The 13307-nt window shown below is 33.4% G+C and overlaps 2 protein-coding genes across 5 annotated transcripts; one reads left to right on the top strand and one right to left on the bottom strand.

The window, feature by feature from the left end:
- Window positions 1-1792: 1792 nt before the first annotated feature.
- On the top strand, window positions 1793-7907 carry LOC9314693 (probable rhamnogalacturonate lyase B). Of its 3 annotated transcripts, none has more exons than XM_021028581.1 (16): window positions 1793-1869; window positions 2051-2178; window positions 3829-3910; window positions 3990-4105; window positions 4258-4308; window positions 4559-4678; window positions 4784-4903; window positions 5004-5139; window positions 5418-5588; window positions 5762-5917; window positions 6033-6139; window positions 6241-6331; window positions 6444-6585; window positions 6881-7040; window positions 7214-7330; window positions 7426-7907. In XM_021028581.1, exons 2-16 carry the CDS (start codon window positions 2066-2068, stop codon window positions 7787-7789), a joined length of 2046 nt encoding a protein of 681 aa, XP_020884240.1. In that variant the 5' UTR covers window positions 1793-1869; window positions 2051-2065; the 3' UTR covers window positions 7790-7907. The 3 variants fall into 3 exon arrangements, with proteins under 3 accessions (XP_020884240.1, XP_020884241.1, XP_020884242.1); XM_021028582.1 differs by having other exon boundaries at window positions 2046-2178; XM_021028583.1 differs by lacking the exons at window positions 1793-1869; window positions 2051-2178; window positions 3829-3910 and having other exon boundaries at window positions 4014-4105; window positions 4564-4678.
- Window positions 7898-13123, bottom strand: LOC110229181 (kinesin-like protein KIN-14R). Of its 2 annotated transcripts, none has more exons than XM_021028578.1 (19): window positions 12773-13123; window positions 12319-12617; window positions 12049-12220; window positions 11887-11957; window positions 11607-11790; window positions 11357-11466; window positions 11166-11265; window positions 10989-11075; window positions 10723-10899; window positions 10365-10638; window positions 10116-10277; window positions 9809-10024; window positions 9697-9734; window positions 9442-9605; window positions 9102-9344; window positions 8953-9018; window positions 8746-8871; window positions 8595-8660; window positions 7898-8519 (listed from the first exon to the last, which is right to left on the bottom strand). In XM_021028578.1, the coding sequence occupies exons 1-19, from the start codon at window positions 12993-12995 to the stop codon at window positions 8046-8048; spliced, it is 3252 nt and encodes a 1083-aa protein (XP_020884237.1). In that variant the 5' UTR covers window positions 12996-13123; the 3' UTR covers window positions 7898-8045. The 2 variants fall into 2 exon arrangements, with proteins under 2 accessions (XP_020884237.1, XP_020884238.1); XM_021028579.1 differs by having other exon boundaries at window positions 8809-8871.
- Window positions 13124-13307: the final 184 nt, after the last annotated feature.

The following is a 13307-nucleotide window of genomic DNA, read 5'->3' as shown; positions in this document are numbered from 1 at the left end:
ACATAAGTCGTCGTTTTGGTTCACTGACTTTTATATTTTAACAATATACTACTTCCTTCGTTTTAGTTTAGTTGTCGTTTTAGGATTTAAATTTTGTTTCATAATAGTTGTCGTTTTAGGTTTTCAATGCAAATGTTTTGTAAAAATTCCAGTTTTATCCCTATTGTTTTAATGTTTTGACCAATGAAAAAATTATAAAATATCTTAATAAAGGGTAAAACATAACATTTAATGGTTTTCTTAATTTGTGTGAGAAAACCTTAAACGACAGCTAAAACGAAACGGAGGGAGTAATATTTTCTGAATAACTAATATTTTTGAATCCCTCCAAAAGTCGTCGTAAGAGAAATTCTATGTACCATTCGGTAGTTATTACTACTTTTCTTTACAATTTTAATTTGGTACTTCGCCTAAGATACGGAAAGTTGACCGTACTCTGACCGATTGACGAATCTAAGTTCGTAGAGGTTACCCGTATACAAACGGTTTTTAAAAAAAAAAAAATTTAGACGTTAAAGTAATTGTGAGTAAATGAAATGCCAAAACATTTATGTGAAACTTAACAACAAATTATAGGCAGAGGTTCAACAAGTTTCATTACATCATAAAACGACAACAAATAAAACAAAGAAGAAGAAACATTTTTGTCCAAAAAAAAAACGAAGCAGAAACTTTTTGCGCATGGGACAATGAGGTAAGGTTAAATTTGACAAATGAATGTAAATATTTTTCAATGGTAAATGTTATTTAGGATGGACAAAAGTTCTGTCTGGCCTGTCTTGATTTCATCTACCCATGTCCGTTTCATATAGGAGTGTGTTTTCAATCGGGACAAAGTTTGAATGAAGTTGGGATAAAAATTTATATTCTCTCCGTTTCGTAATATAATATGTTTTCAAGTTTCTAAACAAATTATAGATTAGTTTGATATTTTATAATTATTTATATTATGCAGTTGTTTTTATGATTGGTTGAACAATTTTAAAATATATATTTTTTAATCTACGTGTTTTTAGTTATAACATATTATATTTTGAAACGGAAAAAATAACTTCAAATTATTAATTACCTCATTGTTATGAATGTAGTAGTAATACATTTAACTGTTAGACTACTTATAAATTAAATTAGAATTCGTAAACTAAAAAAAATCTTGTTCAGTTTCTTTTTTATCCTGATTTTTCTTCATGTTCGATGTTCCCATTTTCTTAACACAAAAGTCTCATAGTTTCTGTTTTTTTTACTCGTAATATCGATTAACCTAAAGCATACATTTTCTTATTTATTTTATGTGATGAATGTATTAGTTAGAACACAGCAATAATATTTGTTTAGTTGAAAAATAGTATATGATATTTCTCGTTTATTAATTTAATATATATATATATATATATACATATATATTTTTACAGCAAAATAAGATCATCTATTTAATACATTTTTATCTTTTTTATAATAAAAAAAGATGAAAAGGTTAGGCAACAAAAAGTCACACCTGCAACCTTAAGATGGTCTAGATCAATTACGTATGCCCACGAATTTAGATATATATGCAACATATACATACACACATATATTTCTATATACACCTCCCCCACATCTGAATGCAGACTCTGTGAGATATATAAAGCTACTTAAGATTCTAATCCTATAATTATTGTAAGCACTTAAAAAAGAATAATCAGTGAATTTCAGAGAGAAGAGAGAGAAGAGAGAGAAGAGAGAGAGAGAGATTACCTTCTTCATAGGAAAAGATTTCTTTCTTTTTTTTTTTTTTTTTTTTGAACAAAAGGAAAAGATTTCTTTCTTCTTCTGCATTCCTCAAATTTTATCTTACCAAGAAACCCAAAACACAAGAAAATCTTAAAGGTAAACTTAATTACTTTTTCATTGTTGCAGATTTTTTTCCTTGTAATTAATCCTCATTTTTAGTTAAACCTTAAAAAAGGTTTTCTTAATGCTTGTCTATATATTCACACAAACGCCTATTTGTGTGTTGATGATATACGTATCTTTGCCTTAACGGTTGGTTTCTATGTCGGAAGTTTAGTGAATTGTGGTGGAGATGAAAGTTGGAGCTCCGGCGAATAAGCCGGGTCGGATCATTGTGCAAGTTCTTCTTCTACATCTTCTTCTTCTTCTTCTTCTTCTTCAAAGTGTTCATTCTCAGAGATCACAGTACGTTTTCTCTTAACCCATCTCTGTTTGTGTCGGGTCGGGTCTTTTTTACCCATTTAGTTTTTTTGTACCTTATTTTTGTTTTTTTTTTAAACGCAAACATTGATTTCACAAGCTTTAAATTTCCAAGTTCACATGTCAAACTTACTGAAAGGAACAAACAGAGGTTCTTAACTTTTTTCATCAGAATCTGGTGCACTGTTTTGTAGTTTTTCACTTGTCTTTTTTCTTGTGTTCATGAGGAAATTATACAGTATAATTATAAAATTATAAGCCTTAAGACGAATTAAACCATTATATATATAAAAAATCCTTAAGGCGAAAGTATAATTAAAATAAATGTTTAGCTTTAATTTTAGTCAATACGCAATAAACAAAAGAAAAAGCTAAGGTTTCCCTTGATTCCATTTCCATTTTAACTTTTTTTTTTCTGCTGAGTTTTCCATTTTAACTTTTAAAGGTAATTATTGTACTATTAATTTTTTCTTGTTCATGAAATGGTTTTGATTCCCTTGACTATATGACAAATGGTTTACCAAAACATAATTGAAGTTTCGTTGGTAATGACAAATTGACAATGCTTGGCTACTTTCTTTAATTTGGATTTATATCTAAACTACACATGCACACGCATATATATATATATATATATATCAATTGTTAGAAAGACAAAAAAAAACATATACTTTTTTTTTTGTTGTTAAAACATTCAAATTTTATAACGTAAAACATCTAAAGAGGAGAATCTGGAAACCGAGATCGTCACGAGACGAGTGTCAAAAAGTCACTATTTCCGTTAAACGAAAAAAAAAAACGAAGAATACAATGTTTATGGAATTTCTCTTATTAATCTTTCAAATTTCAACCTTCGTTTATTTTTTTTAATTACAACATTGGAAAAATATTGGGTTACTTTTTACCTTTCGGCTCAAAACCTACTTGTCTTTCTTTTTAAACTAGTACTTCTCTTCTTCTCAGTTCTCACACACATATAATACAAAAAATATTTGGTATATTTTCTTTTAACAGATTATTTTATACTATTATTTATTTTTATATAGTACTTTTATGTTCTTTATGCCTTTTAATACCATGATGGATATTTGTGTTCCCTCAATTGGAATTATTCTTTCCGTCTTCAACACTCTTCAACTAATTAATTTGACCGTTCATATTCAAGTGGAGTTCGTACCATATACATTAACTACTACAGTTTTAATGTTGAAGTTCTTAAACCCAAACAAAAATGAAATAACTCGTTTTCAGATCAATGACTCTAATTAGTAGACCAAAAACTATTTTCCTTTGATTGCATGGATATAGGCAACCATTATAATTAATAACTAGCTAGATCACTATGGTTAAAATTTCAAAAAATTGAATAAAAATAAATAAATTTGTTTTCATATCATCTACTCTAATTAGTAGACCCTACCTAGAACTATTGGACCAATAAATTAGTAATTTTAATGCTAAAAACTCTCAAGTGTTTTTTGAAGCTATTTTAAATACTTTTAAGTTTTAACAGTTCGATTAATATTATTGTAACTTAAATGAAAATATGAAATAATGAATAATTCTAATCCAAAAATACCTACTCTCTCTCTCTCTCGGATTTGGTCTAATTTATTTATCTTTTTTTTATTACAGAAACAAACTTAACATCACAAAGCCTGGACAAAACATACCAGCCTTAACAGTTCAGCTAAGGAGAGTTGGTCATGATGACACGGTAAGAATTATTCAATTATTTTTTTCTTTCAAATTTATATATATTCTTACAATATAATAAGAATTTTGTTGGTTTTAAGGTGGTAATTGATAATGGTATTGTTCAAGTTACTTTCTCGAGCCCACAAGGCTTAATTACTGGGATAAAATACCATGGTATCGACAATGTGTTGGACGACGAAATTGAGGATCGTGGGTAAGATTCTTTTATTCTTTTAACATAAGAGTTTGTAACACAACTTCTTTATATGTTTGGAACATGTTACATTAAGAAAATACATACTAATCAAAAGAACTTTTTAATAATGTCTAATTGCAATTTTTTTGGGCGTATTGTTATGGAAATAGGTATTGGGACGTAGTCTGGTATGAACCGGGAAAGAAATCGGAGACTGACAAGTGAGTTTTGCAGACTCTCCTTGTCTTGTTTTGTTATATATCTCGCAGTCAATTTTATAACTTTTTATGCTTACCGTGAAGTATATATTTATTTCAATTTTTCAATCTATGGTGATATAATTTTATACACTAAAAATATTCTTATTCCGTATATATTACAAATAATAATCGAACAATGAAATCGATGTATCTGATGATATTTATACATGTAAAGTTAACAGTTTTATATTTTTGTGTGTGTTTTTCGTAGATTAGAAGGAACTAAATTTGAAATCATAACACAGAACGAAGAACAAATTGAAATTTCATTTACAAGAACGTGGACCATCTCCAAACGAGGCTCCTTGGTCCCCCTAAACGTAGATAAAAGGTACGTAGAGATCATCGTTAATTAAGAGATATTTATGTGTATTTAATAATTATGACCTCCAAAGTAATTAATAATTTAATAATCCAATGTAAATTTTTTCTGAAGATATATTATTCGAAGTGGTGTCTCCGGAATATACATGTACGGTATATTGGAGAGGTTAGGAGGTTGGCCCGACGTGGACATGGACCAAATCAGGATTGTCTTCAAGCTCAACCCGAAAAAGTAACCATACGTTTTTCACTAGTTATATTTATATTTAAATGCCAATTTCAACTAGTTAATTTAGTGAAAAAATTTGTGGCTTTTGGGATATGAATTTCAGATTTGATTTTATGGCGATATCCGATGATCGACAGAGAAGCATGCCATCGATGGCGGATCGAGACAATTCTAAGACATTAGCTTACAAAGAAGCTGTTCTTTTGACAAATCCAAGCAACCCTATGCTCAAAGGAGAGGTATATATATACATGTTTCTAATATACTCCATATCTAATAATATATTGCATTTACATCATTCACTTATATTTGACACGATAAAACTATATATTATATATGAAAGGTTTTTTTTTTGTGTGGATAATTTGTTATGTATTTCGATTGAAAAAAAACAAATTTATACCGTTCCTAAATAGTCACCGTAAATAAATGTCTCTTTTTTCAGGGTAGTTTTGTTTATATCTTTGTTAAAACAACACACAATGGGGAAATGATTTGGTCATTTGGTGTGACGCAGGTGGATGATAAGTATATGTACTCAATGGAAGACAAAGACAACAATGTGCATGGTTGGATCACATCGGACCCACCGGTTGGGTTTTGGATGATAACTCCGAGCGATGAGTTCCGTCTTGGTGGCCCCATCAAGCAAGACCTCACCTCTCATGCTGGACCCATCACACTTTCCGTGAGTCCATTTATCATACGTTTTTTTTTTAAATACACTTAAAACTCCAAAAATCATGATATATATTTAGGTTTTGATTGCTAATTCTCAATGCTCCAAAAATCATGATATTCATACTTTGGAAATTGTTAATAACGTTGTTAATTCCCCTAAAATAATTACGTTTTTTGCAGATGTTTACGAGCACGCATTATGCGGGAAAAGAGATGAGAATGGATTATAGAAATGGAGAGCCATGGAAGAAAGTTTTTGGTCCTGTCTTGGTTTATCTCAACTCTGTCTCTCCCAAAGAATCCACTCTTCGTCTCTGGAGAGATGCTAAACGACAGGTTCCTTTCTCATACTATCATTTAAACTAAATGAATCAATTATATTAACTTATGTTTCTTTTTGAAAACTTAGATTGACACTAATATAAAATGGTGAATTACTAATTTGTCACAGATGGCTGCAGAAGTCAAAAGCTGGCCTTATGATTTTGTAACTTCAGAAGATTATCCTCTTCGTCATCAAAGAGGAACTATCGAAGGTCAATTCTTAATCAAAGACAGGTAAATAAACATCCCTTATTTTTTTGTCAAATATAATTTTTACATATTTACGTTCTTCTAGATTGTAATCTTATTTTGTTTTGGACTATATAATGTTGTAGTTACGTGTCAAGGTTAAAGATATATGGAAAATTTGCGTTTGTTGGTTTGGCACCAATTGGTGAAGCCGGTTCATGGCAAACCGAATCCAAGGTATGATAATAAAACAACTCATACAGTACTTCATACAAATGTATATAAATGATTCTTTTTATTGTAATTAATTGTTATAAGTGTGTTTTAATTTTATTTTTGGGAAAAAAAGGGGTATCAATTTTGGACGAAAGCTGACAGAAAAGGGAGATTCATAATAGAGAATGTGAGGGCAGGCAATTATAGTCTCTACGCATGGGGTATTGGTTTTATTGGAGACTATAAGTATGAGCAAAACATTATCATCACGCCAGGTATATATTTACACACATACACTACGTATAATTATCCATTATAAGCACATTTTGATCATAGCTAGAGAAGCATGCTTGATCATATGTATTCAATTTATTTATTTTCTTGAAAAATATTACGATAATTTGGACATTGACATATAAGTGACATTGAATCAATGTATTAGGTTTGGCTTCAGTTTTGACTTATGTATGTTTAGGTCCATTTTAGACCCACTTAGCTCATATGATTAGAGAACCAGTTGATCAAATCCCGATTATTTGTCTGCGTTAATATTTATTTTGGGGTGTGCAGGTAGCGAGATGAATGTAGGGCCTATAGTGTATGAACCGCCGAGAAACGGTCCAACATTGTGGGAAATCGGTGTACCGGATCGAACCGCGGGTGAATTCTATATACCGGATCCTTATCCTACACTGATGAATAAGCTTTATGTTAACCCACTTCAAGACAGGTTTGTACTATTATCTTCTCATGTAAAACTGTTTTTAATAGATCTACGTATAAGTAATTAAGAGTTCTGAATTTTAATTGGGTTGATTTGTTTGTTACGTTTTTTGTTTTTGTTTTTTCATGTTGACCCAATTCAAAACTCCTAGTATAGGCACTAAATTTAAATGATTGCAGATTTAGGCAATATGGATTATGGGATCGTTACGCAGATTTATACCCTCAAAACGATCTTGTCTACACAATCGGTGTAAGTGATTATAGAAGAGATTGGTTCTTTGCACATGTCACGAGGTAAATACATACTAGTACTACATAAGTATTTAATTCCTTATTTTTGATGCTTCTATTCAAATTATATATAACTATCTTAACGTTTAATCCAATAGAAACTTTGGTAACGATACATACCAACCAACGACATGGCAAATCATATTCAACCTAAAAAACGTGAACCGGATCGGACTCTACACACTCCGACTAGCTCTAGCATCAGCCGCTAGTTCCGAACTACAAATTCGAATCAACGATCCGAAATCCGGTCATATTTTCACAACCGGTTTGATCGGAAAGGACAATGCGATCGCGAGACATGGAATTCATGGGTTATATAGATTGTATAGTATCGACATTGCTGGAAATCTACTAAGTGTTGGTGATAATACAATATATTTAACTCAAACGAGAAGTATAGGAATGTTTCAAGGTGTTATGTATGATTATATTCGTCTTGAAAGTCCTTTTAGAACTTGAAAAAATAAATTGGATAAGAGTTAAAATAATTTAGTGTAGAAGGAGGTTTAAATTTATTTATTTGGATGTAATATGATGGTGAATGAATATAATAAGACCAAATATGTATTAATGTTTATATATGAAGATTGAAATAACAATGTGATCATGGCTTTGAAAAGTGTATGAAAGTATTAATATTCAATTTCATACAGAGAAAATCATATAGAGAAACACAAGAGATTAAGAGTTTCTCTATGCTATTGAGTGATATTATTTATCTTGACCAAATCTTCTTCTTGGAGTCTCTCTCTTTCCCGACCAGAACTTCTTGTTGTTCTCTTTTAATAACTCTCTTATGAGCCACAGGGACTTGGCTTGATGAACCAGAAGCTGGTCTTGTTGGTCTGACTACTCTGGAGATAACTTTTGGTGGGTCTGATTTCCTGATCCTTTTCTCCTTCATTTGAGGATCATCACCATTGTTCTCTGTTTCGCCGCTTCTCGAGGCTCTCTTCTTTCTAGTCATCTCATTGAGATTTAGTGAATCGTGTCTTTTAGTCTTGAGACGGTTTGATGTTCTCAGGATGTTGTTGTTGGATTCCATATTCTCATTGCCAAAGTTATCTTCTTTGAAGCAAGTTTTCACTTCGTTAGGAGTAGCATTCGCAACATCGGGAAATTCTCTAGTTGTTGCCATTTGTTGTATATGCTTCTCTTGCTCCTTTAGCCTCATCTCAAGTTCTTTAATCTGCGAAATAACAAACAATTTTTGATACCGGGAATTCAGAAGCTCGAAAATCCTGAGCCAATCCATGAAACTAACCTTCTGTCGTAGTATCACTGCTTCTTGGCTTTGCTCGTCTTTGTGTTTTGTCTCCAACTCTTTAATCTGGGACACAATATCGAATAGAAGATCGAGATGGTGATATTTTGCAAATGAAAAGTTTGATAAATGGATCTGTCGTTCTCCTAACCTTCTGTTGCCACACAAGAGAGTTGCCTTCAGACTCTTTCAACTTATTCTCATAATCCTTAACCTTCTGTTGCCACACAAGGGAGTTTCCTTCAGATTCTTTCAAGTTATTCTCAAGATCCTTAACCTGCAGGCATCATTTTAACAAGTTTGGTATTCCTCAACAAAACATTATGAGATTTATGTAACAGTATTGAACTAAAGATACCTTCTGGTGGTAAGCTGCAGAATCTGATTGGTGTCTCTCCCGTAGCTTGCACTCTAGCTCCTTGACCTTTAATGGGAAAAATAAATTATGTTAGCCATGAAATGGTGATCGATGAAATGTTAAGCAGAAATGAAAAAAAGAGAAGGAACCTTATGTTGGAGATTGCTACAAATCTCATCTCTGCTCTTTAGTCTTTCTTGGAGCTGTGCGTTTTGTTTTTCTGATTGGTTATGGAGTGAATCAAGTTGGCTTTCGAGTTCTTTGTTCTTTTCCTGGAGACTTCTGTATGAGTGGTCTCTGCCTTTGTTCTTACCTTCCAGGTTCTGTATGTTCTCCTCCAGTTTCTTTATGGATTCATCTTTAGATCGGCTTTCATGCCTTGCTTTCTCCACCTTTAAAAGTTATACAAGAAACAATTAAGGAAAATCTGTTACACAATCTAAAAAGACAAATCCAGGAAGAATAAGAAAAAACTTGCAGAAGTCATACCATTGCTTTCAACTTCTGGATCTCACCGGTATCAACTTGCTTCCTCGCAGGACCCAATTCAACCCCTCTTACACGAGTTGCAAAGTTAAGTGAACTTAGAGTCTCACTTACATCATGCTCAGAGGGACTGATTTGCACAAACATCAGAGTCTTTGAGTCACCTCCTGCATCATTTTCACATACACACTAGATTACCAGAAGAAGCACAGTGTAATCACGGATTGATATTTAAACAAAGGTCATGAAGTTTCTTACCCAGTGAATCTTGAAGCAAATGTGTTAATTTTGAGTTCCTGAAGTTAATAATTGGAAAGTGTTAAAGCAGTCAAGGTATAAAGTGTTAATAATTATGCAAGTTTAAACGAACCTGTATGGAATATGACTACTCTTTGTAGCCAATGCATATATTACATCCCCGAGAGCTGAAAGTGACCTATTGATGTTCTGAGCTTCCTTCAGACGCTCACCTTGCACATCTGTCTTTGCCAATCTCTCACTTCCAGCTAAATCTACAAGCCAAAGCTTGCTTTTTGTGCAATCACCATTCATTAGGTTCTTTGCTTTTACCATTATAGAGAGCATGCTGCAAGGATTAACAATATTAAACAACCCTCATAATGTGACACAAAATGTGAAATAAGCAAACAAGATAGCAAGAGAGGCATATATGGTACCAGTGAGAGCGGCTGCTATGCTCGTTCACATTATTTGATCCAACTGATCTTGCATTGCTCCCAGTCTGAAGCACATTCCAGACTTCATTTATATTATCCACTTTTGCTTCTACTAATCCAGGAACGTGATGAGAGCCATCAGAGGATTGTTTTATCTCCAACCTTGGTAGCAAAATCCAAAAAGAATTAAGATAAACTTCTGTTTCAATCCCTATTTGTTTACGATTTAATTAGGTAGAGAATTCTTACTTCTTTGACCCTGGTGATGTTGCCAACAAGTCTCTTATCTGTTCATTGTAGACCTCAAGGACACTAACCGATATGTTATATGAAATTGTCTCTCTCCTTTCTCTAGCAACTTCAAACAATTGCTCGACGGTTCTATAGTTAACACCCCTGTTCTGTGGAGTACCTTCCATTGTAAACGTCTTTCCTGTTCCTGTTTGTCCGTAGGCAAAAATACAAACATTGTAGCCGTCTAGGACTGAAACAACCATAGGAGAAGCATCGGCAAAAACATCAACTGCGGAATAAAGATAGAAACTTTGTTAATTATTAGTGTTATTTATACTTAATGATCTAACTTGACCATGACATATCACACTACCTTGACCATCTTTCGGTGTATAAACTCTGTCAAACTTGAAACTTTTCTTGGAATTATTTCCTGTAATAACACCAAGCTCTCCATCTTTTGCTCCATCAAAGTCAACAATTGTGGCAGACTTAGTTGATGTCTCCTCCTTATTCAAAGGGCGGCAGCGACAAAAGACCCTAATATTGCCTGATATAAGGATGCATGCTATCAGTAAATTATTAAAGTATGATGTAAAGAAGCTAAAGCAAATCAATAATCTAAATAAGATTCATTGCCTTTAGTCTCTTGTATATGGTTGTACAGCTCCTTTCGCTTTGCTTGCTCTTCACTGTACTTCTGCTTGAGATCTTCGCACTGTGAAACTGTTTTTACGAGTTGATATTGTATTAGTTCATCAAATTTCCCTTTTAAATCCCATCTTCAGACCAAATGAGTGGAGGTAATAAACTCACCTAGTGCCTGAACTCCATCAACCATTTTATACAATTCGGGGATCCCTTCCACGCATTCATGTGCTTCTTGTGATAGCTGAGATTGTTCCCTTTTCATTATCTGCACAGCAACAGTTTCATAAGTTCCAAAAAGAAATCTTTCAAAAACATATATACTGGATACAACAGTACTTGAGGAAATACACAGCTACCTCTATTTTCTCCTGCAGAGTATCAAGTGCTGTGGCCCAATGTCTCTTGTCATTCTCATACTTGCTAGTGATACTCTTCAAACAATCAGCTTGTGTTACCACAGTTTGGTCTGTTTCAAGTAAGCACCGAATCAAGTAAGAAAACCTCCGTCAAAAAAAGACATAATAGTAACAAATTTGGATTGACATTGACATTGATGGGAATTTTTCCCACTTTCACCCACATGTGATATAATGACAAGTTCATTACCTAGAGAGCGTGCCTGGTACATCTTATTGTCGAGTTCCATCATCACTTTCTCTAGTTGCTCATTGGCAGAGGTCAATGACATCCATGCTTCGTGGCATTCATTTGTCTTATGTTCGTATCGTTCAGAAAGCTCTGCTATCTTCTTCTCATACTTGTCATGAGCTTTGGCTCGCATAAGTCTTTTCTGCTCAAATATCAACATAAATAAAGAAGAAGCTCAGGTAATCCATAACACTTATATTTTTAGGAATACGAACCAGCAAAACTAGTTAAACAGTACCCGAGTAGGAGAAATCTCTATTTCGGTAGCACAATTCTCACACTTAATATAATCTTGTGATGTCCTTGGAACTGTAAAGTAATGCAACGAATGAGTTGGAAACTGAAAACTTTGAAGATTCCCTAAACAAGTTAAAAGCAAGCACAAGAGAAGAGCCATTACCTGAAACCTGTGGCGCTTTCCTCAGAAAAATCCCACAAACCACTGGACTTCCATTTATTCCTTCAAACCTTACCCTAATCAATCCATCATCCATTACCATGACCCTTAAGTCAACCAACAGGAGTGGCCTATTTGCGCCAACAACAGAGAATATATCAAACTCAGCTAACACCTGAAACATAACAAAAACACTTCTTTCAGCATTTACACAAATCTCATATTCATAACTACATGAAAAAAAAAAACACCATCTTCAGTTGTTCTACTTGCCTTCTCATCCTGAACATAGACATTGAAAACCCTTATCCCTTTAGGTCCATTGGTATTAATAATCTCCGCGAAATGGAAATCGATCAAGTACTCTCCAGGAAGAAGATTGTTTAACCGGTAACAAAAGTTCCCAACACGTGCTGACTGATAAATGAACGGAAAGTCTCCAGCTTCAACTATAGACTCTTCTGTTCTAAGCACATCCCCTCCTTCGAAATAGGTGTCTCTGAGGATATTCAATTCAGAATCTAATACCTTTGAATCATCTCCTCCAGCATTTATGAACATAATTGTCTCATCTGCTAACACCAATAACAAAAATCAATCCCTCAATGCATAACTCTCATTGAAACCCTAGGGTTTAACACTAAGTAATCGGGTAAAAGAATCAGATCCAAAACCCAAGATCAAACTCGATTTTGTAAAATTGAAATCGAAAGTGAGAGAATTGAACCTGTGTGATTAGGTCTTGTGAAGCCAGTGGGAACCAATCTTGAATTCGGATCACACACCATGGAATCGCCCAAAGAATCATCACAGTCATCAATGGAAGTATCTCCGATCTCTAATTTCTCTGTTTCATCACTAATAAATTCGAAATTAGGAATCTTCGGTGAACAAAGTGACGTGACATTTGGATCCACCGGAACAGTAGCATCGATCTGAACATCTTCCATTATGAAACTTCTCCAAATCCCAAAAGCAAATCGTTTCGTAGATGAATAAATTGAAAAGCTTATGATATGCAGAGAAAGATAAAAGAGAGAGAGAGAGAGAGAGAGAGAGAGAGAGAGAGAGAGAGAGAGAGAGAGAGAGAGAGAGAGAGAGATAAGAGAAAGGCGTGACCGGAGGAATTATTTGATTTTCCTTTTCTGCGTTTTGTGTTTAAATTTTGAAATCTCCGAAGACGACCGTTAAGATTATTTGTGTTACCGTTCCCCGTAAAGTTTACATGGGCCTTCACTTTTTTGTATTGGGCCCATAGTCCA

This window comes from Arabidopsis lyrata, assembly GCF_000004255.2.
Source record: "Arabidopsis lyrata subsp. lyrata unplaced genomic scaffold ARALYscaffold_4, whole genome shotgun sequence".
NCBI classification, from domain to species: Eukaryota; Viridiplantae; Streptophyta; class Magnoliopsida; order Brassicales; family Brassicaceae; genus Arabidopsis; species Arabidopsis lyrata.
Note: the sequence above shows the minus strand (reverse complement) of the source record. Positions and strands in the feature narration are given on the sequence as shown.

What these genes read in the sequence shown, in the direction of transcription:
- LOC9314693 (XM_021028581.1), top strand. Translation starts at nt 2,066, where the DNA reads ATGAAAGTTGGAGCTCCGGCGAATAAGCCGGGTCGGATCATTGTGCAA. An exon ending in GAGTTGGTCATGATGACACG is followed by an intron (nt 3,911 to 3,989) that starts GTAAGAATTATT and finishes GTTGGTTTTAAG; the next exon opens with GTGGTAATTGATAATGGTAT. An exon ending in CAATTCTTAATCAAAGACAG is followed by an intron (nt 6,140 to 6,240) that starts GTAAATAAACAT and finishes ATAATGTTGTAG; the next exon opens with TTACGTGTCAAGGTTAAAGA.
- LOC110229181 (XM_021028578.1), bottom strand. Translation starts at nt 12,995, where the DNA reads ATGGAAGATGTTCAGATCGATGCTACTGTTCCGGTGGATCCAAATGTC. An exon ending in TCTATGTTCAGGATGAGAAG is followed by an intron (nt 12,221 to 12,318) that starts GCAAGTAGAACA and finishes GTTATGTTTCAG; the next exon opens with GTGTTAGCTGAGTTTGATAT. An exon ending in TGATGGAGTTCAGGCACTAG is followed by an intron (nt 11,076 to 11,165) that starts GTGAGTTTATTA and finishes TCGTAAAAACAG; the next exon opens with TTTCACAGTGCGAAGATCTC.